General features: G+C 38.8%; 1 protein-coding gene across 2 annotated transcripts in view; it reads right to left on the reverse strand.

Annotated features, from left to right (window-relative positions):
• Obi1 (ORC ubiquitin ligase 1) overlaps positions 1 to 2,027 on the reverse strand; it is a 41,201-nt gene extending 39,174 nt beyond the window's left edge. Inside the window, exon 1 of one of the 2 annotated variants that reach the window (XM_050144643.1) lies at positions 102 to 2,027. In XM_050144643.1, the coding sequence (XP_050000600.1) occupies positions 102 to 173 (72 nt within the window). In that variant the 5' untranslated portion in view covers positions 174 to 2,027. Of the gene's footprint in view, positions 1 to 94 lie in introns of both variants that reach the window. The other variant, XM_050144644.1, reaches the window with a different exon arrangement.
• Positions 2,028 to 10,649: the final 8,622 nt, after the last annotated feature.

Genomic DNA, 10,649 nt, shown 5'->3' on the forward strand with positions numbered 1-10,649 from the left:
TCACGCCCCGTGCCCGTCCCCGTCCCCGCCCAGCACCGGGCCTCGCTCGCCTCCCGCGGCCATCGGGTCCTCAACCCCGTCTCCTTAGCCGTACCCATTACCTTCCCCAAGCAAATGTGGCACGTGATGGGCAGAGTGAGGGACAATGTAACGTTCTGCACGGTCTGAGCCATGGCAGCGTTCAGAATCCCGCCAACACGGAAGTCCCGCCGACAGCAGCTCTTCGCCACGCTGGGAACGCGCGAGGCCGGCTACGGCGGCCTGGCAGGGCCATAGCAAGCCGGGCGAGGGGACGGAAACGCGCTTCTGAGACGCGCAGTCGCCCCGTCTTTTTTTTTCCTTTCCTTACTGAATAATAAGTATTATTAAGAACAGATTAAAAATAGGTGCCTGGGTCAGGAGCTTTAAAAAAAAATGCTGGGAATGGGAAGGAAGACGGTTTACTAGAGGTTTCGAGGCTTTTGAAAATTTAAAGGAAAGTGTAATTAATTTGTGTAGGAAATAGAGAAAGCTATGGTGTTTCAGTCCCCACAACTTTCCTCCAACAGTCGAATAGGGGTGGGGAGTTAAGCTACACGTCTTGATAAAATGGAGCCCTCAAAACATACCGAGAAAAGATGTAACCTATTCATTTAATACTTTCAAAACAACCGTTCTCTCTCAGTTCCGTCCTTATTCTTATGCATGCTTCCAGAAGGCCCAGATAATTGACTTAAAAGCAATGGTTATCTTTTTCCAGAACTACCCAAGTAAATCAATCTCAGTTCTCCTTGAAAACAAACTTTCACTAGCCCTTCTGTGCTGCCTTGTCAGGAAGTTTACAGATTCTAGCCAGGGCTCTGATTCTAAGTGAGGAAACTTCATACAGTCCAAGGCGGACATTCGCACAAGGCATTTTAATGACTTCATTTTAGGAACGAGTAGGATATGAAAGGTACCGCCTGTGCGGTTGAACTCCACGAGATAATTTGCCAGGTTACAAATTAGCATTCCCAACAACGACAAAGAAAAGAAAATCAAAATGTTCCCAAGTGAATCTTACTTCTGAGATTTGGGATTTAACTGAAACTTGGTGTAAATGAGAAAGAGCCAATGTGACAAATGATGGAAACAAATGTTCTGTGTGAGACTGGAAATTTAGAAACAAGTGAAATGCCTTTTGCTGATCTTTTTGCAAAAGAGACTGAAGAAGACATCCCTGCCTTGGACAACTTCCTAGGTCATGGCCTCGGGCAGCCTGTTAAACATTGACACCTTAGTGCCTTTCTCTGAGTGTGTTCTGTGAAATGAAGGTGGAGGCCAATCATCATGGCTCGAAAAATAACCAGGCAACCATGCGTCTGGAAAAGTTGGCAAATGACCTGGAGAAGCCCAAGTCCAATTCAAAACTTGCTTGCTCTTGGCAGTGAGTATGTCCCAATCAGCTCAGTATCTTTGTTTCCTAAGAATTAGAGGCTATCGTCTGCTTGGAATTGGAGAACTGGGCAAACAAGCCATTCTAACTTCCTGCATAGTGGGCACTTCTTCAGAAAGCCTAGCATGAGAATAATCTGCTTCTAAAACCTTGTGGTTATTTGAAAGCAAACTCATATTTATTCCAAGTCTAGAATTCCCAAGCCTAGAAAAATGTATGTTTCTTGTCTGAAGCCCGGGATTAGGATGAGAAAGTCTCATGTTTCAGGGTCTCCTTCTACAACCTCTGAGTGGGACAGAGGAGTGAGGATGACCTGCCAGTGACGTCTATCCCTGAGAATACTACAGCAAGGGACAGCTATGTAAAAGGCACTTTCATTCCAAAAGAGTTCCACTTCATATCTGGCTAGTGCAGGCCTTATAGATCATTTTGATCAGTGGTTCTCAACCTTCCTAATGCTGTGACCCTTTAATACCTCATGTTATGGTGTCCCCCATCCATAAAGATTTGTTGCTACTTTATAACTGTAATTTTACTACTGTTATGAATTGTAATATAAATATCTGTGTTTTCTGATGACCTTAGGTGACCCCTGTGGAAGGGTCATTTGAGCTCAAAGGGCTCGAGATTGACAAGTTAAAGACCGCTGATTTTCATGGTTCATGTCGATACCTAGTCTCAAAGATAAATTGTACAAATAAAGGCTGTTTCAATTAGAATAACAAGATCTCTTCCTATTTTGTTATTATTGTCACAGCTTTCTAAGGTTGTCTCCATATAGCTGTGCCTGTACTGGCTTAATTTCTATTGTAGTAGATTAAATGTTTACTGACTTAACAAATTATAAGGTTTTGTTTGTTATTTTTTCCTTTGATTTGTTTGGTTTAGAGAACATCTTACTATACAACCTTAACTGACTTTCACTCAGTACATTAACTGTACTTCACGCAGTACACTAGACTAGCCTGAAACTCATAGAGATGCCCCTGCTTCCACTTCCTAAGTGCTAAAACCAAAGGCATGCACAAACATGTCCAGTCTCAAACAATGTTTCTTGAGTTTACAACAGTATTTAATCCTTCAAGTGTATGGTACTGGATGATTAGTCTACAATAATAATGTATCTTTTACCAATAAGCAGCTTTTTTCTAAGTCCAAGCCATTTTATTTTAAGCAATGTCTTTTGGGGTACTTGTAAAAAGAAAACTATACACGCACACACACACACACACACACGAATATATATTCAGAATTATAAAAATACTAAGGTTCATTTTAAGAAAATTAAACAATTTAAAATGCACACTATAGTAAGTGAAAGTTCACCTACATTTTCAATGCACCTCTCTGTTACTCTTAACACTCTAGGTCATGCCCTCACAAGCATTTTAATGTGTATGTTACTGTATGAATAAGTACAGATTGCCTAATGATGTTCACTTAATGCTTTGTACCGAGCATGCATACCTACACACGTATGCACAAATCCACATCCAGATAATATCACTATGGATAGGGGTTGGCTAGGACTCTCTAGTTCCATAAGGGTTCCAGGCCATTCTTGGACTTTTCTTTAGATAAGGCAGCAGCTTCGGGGAAAGAACTCTTTTCTCTCTACTCCACGAAGAGCATTTCCCATTTTTTAAAAATTATGTTTCAAATAGGTTGGCACAGATTGCTAAAAGATGCTGTTGTTACTCTCCAAAGACAAGATTCCATGGCTCAATGAATTTTCAATTTCACCTTCCTTCTCTATTTTTAATTAAGATAGGTTTTTATGGTTCAATATATTCTTTTTTTTTTCCAGACAGAGGAATTTAATGCAGAACCAATTTCAGTGTTGCATTATAAGAATAGAGAGGAGCAGTCTAAGGTTTTCAGACAACCAACCTTAATATATCAATAATCTTACAGGAATTGTCAATGGAAAAGACTCAGTTATAGCTAACTGAACTGTGTGGTTCAATATATTCTTTTAAAAAAAATGTGTGTGTGAGATCAGAAAACAAATCTCGGAGGTCTTTTTCTCTCTTTCCTCTTCCACTTGGGTTCTGGGGATGCAATGGGCATCATGATGCCTGATGCCAAGCGCTTCGCTGCTGAGTCATCTCGCTGACATACACAATATAGCCTTAGGACCTTACAAGGGATCCTGTGACCTGAGCAGTTCAGCGACAAATGGTACTTGGAATAAATAAATCCTTAAAATTACAAGCCCGTAGAAGCGGAAAGGCTCTTAGAGGTTGTTATGGAGGCCTAGTCTCTCACAGATGAAGAAATTGAGGCTTGGCTATGGGAACACAACAGATAATGGGAGAATTAGAGCTAACTTTTAGCTCACACTTGAGGACTCTCGGAGGTTGTTGGCTCAATGCCTTTGTGCAAGTGCAAGATGTATTATTATTAATAAAGTAGTTCAGTAATAAAAAGTCAGTCATAATTGAATTTCTTTGCTATGAAAACCATCAAATAGCCCTGGAACACCTTTTACCCCTTGTTTAAATCAGACTCGTTTTAATGATAAATAATTTAAAAGCAAGTTTAAAAAAATAAAATCTTAAGTGCTATTAAAAATTGATTAGAAATGCATTATTCTCTCATTGCCCCAGTTTAGATTGTTTTTAATTTTTTTTTTGTTAAACCTAATAAATTTGAGTAGATGTTTCAGGTGGTTTGTAATCATTGGATCATCAGTCAATTAATCAGAACTTCATAAATATTGATTTCAGATTAAATTTAGTTTCCATTTCTGAAAAACCATTTTTGGTCTGTTTTAAATTTATACACCCCACCTGGATTGTGCTTAAAACTAAGAAAACTCATAAAAAATATATTAAAAATTAACCAGAGGTACTGGTCCAGTTGCATGGGCATTATCTAAGGTAACGTCCTCATGTAGGTATTATGAGCTAAAATATCCCAAGTTGAAGGCAGAAAAAAATGTTTCTTACTGCAGCAGAGGAATGGGGTGTTCTTCTACAGTATATTTGTGTTTTACTTATGAATACATTGATATATGTTGTCCACTTTCATTGCAAATCTTCATTCATGCCTTCGTTCATTTGGTGAATGTTTATTAGAAGTATGAAGGAAAGCTCGTTCCAATAAAATTCATGGACATTACACTCAGTTGCAAAAGTTATCTGCATTGGCTTGGAGCAATATAAAGCCTGACTTCTTGGGTAACAATATAAAGTGTTCATCAAGTTCAGATGTAGACACGGCAATAATGGTTGCAGAATAAATAAGTGAAAGTAGTATTCATTTGTTCATTCCACCAATATTTAAATATTGTTATTGCTTAGGCGCTTGTCTGAGGCTGGGTGTAAAACTGTGAATTGAACAAACAACATCCCTGGCTTCATTTAGTCACCGAACAAATATTTATTGGTTATCAATAACGTCCCAGTCAATGTACTAGAAATGAAGCATCTGTGAATATGACAACTGAGTTCAGCATGTGGATTCCATCCTAAAGTAGCTACAGCTTCAGTAGTTTCTCTTCTGGATACTCATATTGTCGTTTGCCCCCAGCCATTGTGACATAGCAGGCTATAATATTAAATATTTTAAAATGTTGCAAATTGGGTGATTGTTTTAAATTATGTCATTTTAAGAGAATATTTTATTTCCACCTAAGGCTAAATGTTGCTTCACAAGTGTTTGCTGAATGGTAGGAGATAAATGAAGGAAATATCACATCTGGGAATATTGTAGCAAGAATCGCCAAGGTTGAGGAGGTTGCAGGATTTTCTAGAATATTATGAGGAACAGGAAACCACTGCTATCAACAGTAAGTTAAACATGTGCGCATGCTTACTTCCTTCTTGCCTTCACTTTGTGTGTGAACAGAAGTTCCAAGGTGATTCTCCCCATAGGAACCTCAAAGCCAAGCTACTATAGATAATGTTAATGTTTTTATACTGTTTCCTGAGAGTCCACAGATAATTAATTGCCTTCTCTTTGAGAACAGTTCTCCCAAAGAAGTGTCATGCACTTGACCATGGGATCCTCAGCAGCTCGCTGGAGTCTCGTAATGTTGATTTTCCTAGAAACGGAGTTCCATTTCCTAGAACCGTGTGCGCAGTGCAGTCACTGATTCTTCAGCAAGCTAGAACTGTCACCTAAGTAGGACCCCCTATCTCCAGTTCAGGATCCTCAACTGTTGATGGGCAGCCTTACGTCCTCCCTTCCACCCCACATCAGTCGGTCTACTTGTGTAAACAGTTGGCGCATGTTAAACTGCAATGGAAAGCAGTGGGTGGAGAAGGCAGGACCTGCCTGTGCAAGATCTCCTGACCCCAGTTTTCCCATCTTTATTTTCTCATCCTCTCTTTCAGAAATCTCTCACTAAAGAATGACCTGCTGGTCCTGGTAAGGTTCTCAGTAGGTGGCTGTTTTGAGAGACTTAGGAGGCGTGGCCTTGTCCTAAGAAGAATGTCAGTGGGGATGCCCTTCTGAGGTTTTAAAAGAACCTCACCATTTTAGGTTCTCCTGCTGCTTCCTGCCTGCAGTCAGAGATGCAAGCCCTTAGCTCTCTGCTTCCATGTCTGCCACCTGTACTGTACCCCCACCCAGGTAAACTCTTCCTTCTCTAAATTGCCTTGGTTGTGGTGGTTTATTACAGCAGTACAAATCCTAAGATAACTCATGTCTTAATTACTGTTCTATTGCCATAAGGAGACATTACCAAGCATTTTTTAAAAAATAAAACATTTAATTGCAGACTTGCTTAGAGTTTTAGGATATTAACTTATGACTCTCATGGCTGGAATCGTGGTAGTGGGCAGATTGGCATTGTGCTGGAGGAACCAGATAACATAGACTTTTTAAATCTCAAAGTCCACTGCCAGTGACATAGCTCTTCCAACATGGTCACACCCACTTCAATAAGGATATATTCCTAAATTTTTCCAAATTGTTCCACTAACTGCAGACTAAACATTCAACCATATGGGCCTTTGGGGGCCATTCTCATCCAAACCACCACACCTAATTTGTGTTATGTTGACAAAAACCTAAGCAGCACAACCACCAAATTTTAAAGCCATGGATGGATTAATCTAGTGATTCAACCAGAGGCCTCATGATACAGCGTCTACCTAAAACACCCCATACACATGCATTGCGTTGGAACTGAGTCTTTAACACATGAGCTTTTGAAGGGAAACTTTGTATCCAAACTGTTATTCTTGAGTAACCATTATTTTGAAGCAAAAGAAAGTGAAGAGCATAGCTTTGGATACACATTTGGGGAACAAAGGTGTTTGGTTTGGATGTTAACTCTTTTCTTAGAAGTGTAACTCCTACAGAGCTGCCAAGGTAACAGTGAGGTCCAGAGTGTGTAGTATGTGTTTCTTTCAGCAACTCTGAAGACTAACTGCCCAAGTCCCTATCTTATGTTCAGAAAACTGGGCTTCAGAGGAGTCCCGATATCAGAAAGACATTAAGTGCTCTTAGTGAGCTCTCTGATTGGTGTTTATCTAATAGCCAGCTGTCAAGATGGTATAACATTTGTCTTCAACAACCTTGAATCAGTTGATGGAGGTCTGGAGATATGTAGCTCAATGGTAGAATATTTGACTGGTATTCATAAAACCTGAGTTCAATCCCCAGAAAAAATAAATAATAAACAAGAAATTTATCAAATGAAGTATGATAATAAGGTAATATAGCCATGACAGCCAGCTCCTTAGGGAACACTCACTTTGGCTTACATGGTGCTATAGGATCACGAGAATATCCCTCTCAGGCTAGGGATTGGGTAAATTTTCCCATCTCTAAGAAGGATTGTCAGAATATACTGCAGCAAACAAGGAAAGGGCTCTCAGAACCAGCTAGAAGGATTGCATGGGTAGAGAAACTGACTTGCCAAGAGGGTGCTTTCTGACATTAAAATACATGTCAAGGGAAAGAGAATTGGGGTTACTCTAGGCATTTTAGTTTAAATAATGGGAGTGGGGCAAGAACATAGACAATTACTAAATAAGTTCACTGAGTAGTCAGTATTGTGTTGTGTGATCTCACTTACCATGGGACACCTAAATAGGTCAAACATGCCTAGTGGGTGAGTAACTGTTACACAATTAATAAAAACCCAGAGACAGATAGGGACCGGGTGGGACAGAAGCTTCCATCTACAGGTAATTACAAGGAATAGAGGTGGGGAGAAATGAGGAACGATGCCAGCCAAAGGGTGCGAATTTTCAAGCACCTAAGAAGGATAAATCTGAGGTTTTTTTTTTTACTGACGAAGTCTTATATAGCATGATGACTATGATCAATAATAATGTCATATGTGTTTCAAAATTGCTAAGACTTAATTTAAAATGTTTATACAGCAAAAATATATTGTAGATTATACACATAATTAAATCACCTTCGTTTAATCATTCTAGAATGTTTATGTGAAAACACACCATTGTTCAACACAGAAATCTGATCAATTTTGGTCAATTTAGATAATAATCATGGTGATGATAATAATGATGAAGATTCAGTTTTCCTGCTTTAGTGTGGATCCTGGTAAATGACCATTTCCCAGCCTGCTAGGGCAACAGTTGCCTTTAGTAACTAAACTGTGGTGAGAACTGAATAAGTTGATGACTTCTTCCGCTTTACTCATTTATTTTGGGAAAACAAAATCCCTTGTAGTTCGTGTTACAGCCATCTGTAACTACAGTTCTGGGGATCTGATACCCTCTTCTGGCCTCTGTGGACATTGTATGCATGTATGTGATTGTGTCTGTGTGTGTGTGTGTGTGTGTGTGTGTGTGTGTGTGTGTGTATATATATATATATATATATATATATATACATATATCTGTAGGCAAAACACGCTTACACATTAAAAACAACTTGCTAAATGGAAAAAAAATTAAAGTTTCAACTGCCTACAATATTTTTTTTAAAATGTTGAAGGAATTTATGGTATGTTTTTTAGGGAAATAATGGAAGTTATGCGTTAGAAAAACAAGAGAAGAGTGACATGTATGCTCTGTGTTCATACCATACACACGCTATGTTTGTAGAAATGCACTTCCTAATTCCTGCCTTCATATATCTACATAACAAATACATGTGATCTGGAATTTGAGTAAGTGGAAAGCTCATACGGCCAGTGCTACAGTTAGAACAACCTAATTCTGTGCCTCTGAAGTATTTCCAGAAACTTTCTGGGATGCCTAAGCATGTATTAACTGTTACGATCAGTATTATTGTTAATTATAGTATGTGTATTTTTAAATATCAGTTATCTTTGTGTGGTATTCTTTGTTGTTTTCATTTGACCTAAACATTTAACTGTGTTTTAATTTGCTATGTGTGAACATTCTGAAAATGTGCTTATCTAGCATATTTGTTTCCTTACCTTTCTTTCTACCGTGTATGTAAATATTATATTTAGCAAAATACTTCTTCAAAATCAAAGGAACATTATCTAAATATTATCTAAATCACATTTTGCTTTATTAGTATGTTTGACTCTACATTAAAAATTTCAGGCATCCTGTTAGAAAAATATTTCTTTGGTTTACAGGATAAATCTGCCCAAGGTATTGATGTAGGACACCAGCAATGTTCTAAAATTCATCAATAATGCTTATTTTGTAGGGATGTATGTGGAAATTGATGCTCCCCGGGATGCTCTTTCATATTCTCTCTAAAGCTATAATCCATTGCAACCAAGACTGGTGTTGAGGCTAGAGAGCCCATCCTAGAGGCTTCTCTTCCTTCTAATTTGAAGGATTATTCCAGATTTGTTTTCAGTAGTAACAGTGACACTTTTACTGAATTTTATTTTCTGAATGTCAGTTTGTAGTGGCGTTTCACCTATACTTTAATAAATAAAGACTGCCTGAAGATCTGAGAATAAAACAGTCCCACTGGTCAGCCTTACAGATGGTAACACACACCTTTAATCCCAGTGGTACACCCCTTTAATCCCAGCCCTAGAGAAGAATTTAAGTTGGGGTAAAACAGCTCTCAGACACGCAGTCTGCTTCTGAGATTCCAGAAGTCAGGATCGCCATTTCAGACTGAGATCGAGGTAAGAGCCAGTGGCTGGCTGTTTTGCTTTTGGATCTTCAGGTTGATCCCCAATTACTGACCCTGAGTTTTTATTAATTGTGTTTCACCAGTCATTACAGAGAACTTAAATGAAAAGAAAACATTAATTTCTGAAACATTAAGAGGCTTCATTTTCAATTTCTTGGGTTTTATGTCTTATCGTTACCTACCTACACAGCAACCTTTCTGTGAATAGTAGTTTAATACTGCATATGTTTGAAAGGGGGAACATATTTGTTCAACAAATGTATTTCAAATGTGTTTTGTGTCAACCACTGACACAGGTTTGTAACATGTCAATGATCAAAACAGACGCAAAACTGCCAACTTTCTGGACTGCATTTTGTTGAGAGCTCAGAGAGGTATGTTGTGGCGTTAATACTGTGTGACCTGTGATGGGCAGACACAGTGAGCTGGGAGCTAGCATGCTGCAGAAGTATTCCCTAAGTCAGCCAAGCAAATCTAAATTTTCTGGAACCTTCAGTCAAAATGGCACAGAATCTCTTTCAGCAAATATGTATTTATGACATGAAAACATTATGTTTATAATGTCTGGTGTTTCCTATGAATGGTGTAGTAGACAGGCCACCAGATTGAAGTCAGATGTTGTGACTGACAATACTATCTGGGACAACTTCACAAGCCCCTCTTGCTGTGCAGATACCGTGTGAGCACATGGAACTAGACTAACTCTATAATGGTTCTGTGGACTGGAAAGTTTTAGCTGTAATTGTTTAGTTGTGTAGAAACTGGTGTATCTGCAGGTATGTGAGGGTCCTAATTGCTTTGGAGCCGACTGTAATTATCAAAACACTTTCAACACATCGTCTGATTAGTCCACCATCATGGCCCCGTAAGCAGGCTGGAAAGATGGGGAAAATGCCCTTCTTCCATTTTTACATTTAAGGAAAGCAAGGCTAAGTGGCTTGCCCTCGAATGCAGAACTAACAAACATTAGGGCAAAGACTCAAAACTTTCCCTTCATTCAAATTCTGGTCCAGCTATGTCTGTTTAGAAGAAACACTGACCTTGAAAGAACTTTATTAAGGTTTTACTGTATTCTAGACAGTTGAAGAAAGATACATTGAATATGGGCCTAGTCTTACTCCTAAGATATTTATTGTACTGCAGGGGCAAGGAATGAGGAATGGTATACACAGCTAACTCC

This window comes from Alexandromys fortis, unplaced genomic scaffold, assembly GCF_014885135.2.
Source record: "Alexandromys fortis isolate MF-2015 unplaced genomic scaffold, M_Fortis_MF-2015_v1.1 scaffold_43, whole genome shotgun sequence".
In the NCBI taxonomy this organism is placed as follows: domain Eukaryota; kingdom Metazoa; phylum Chordata; class Mammalia; order Rodentia; family Cricetidae; genus Alexandromys; species Alexandromys fortis.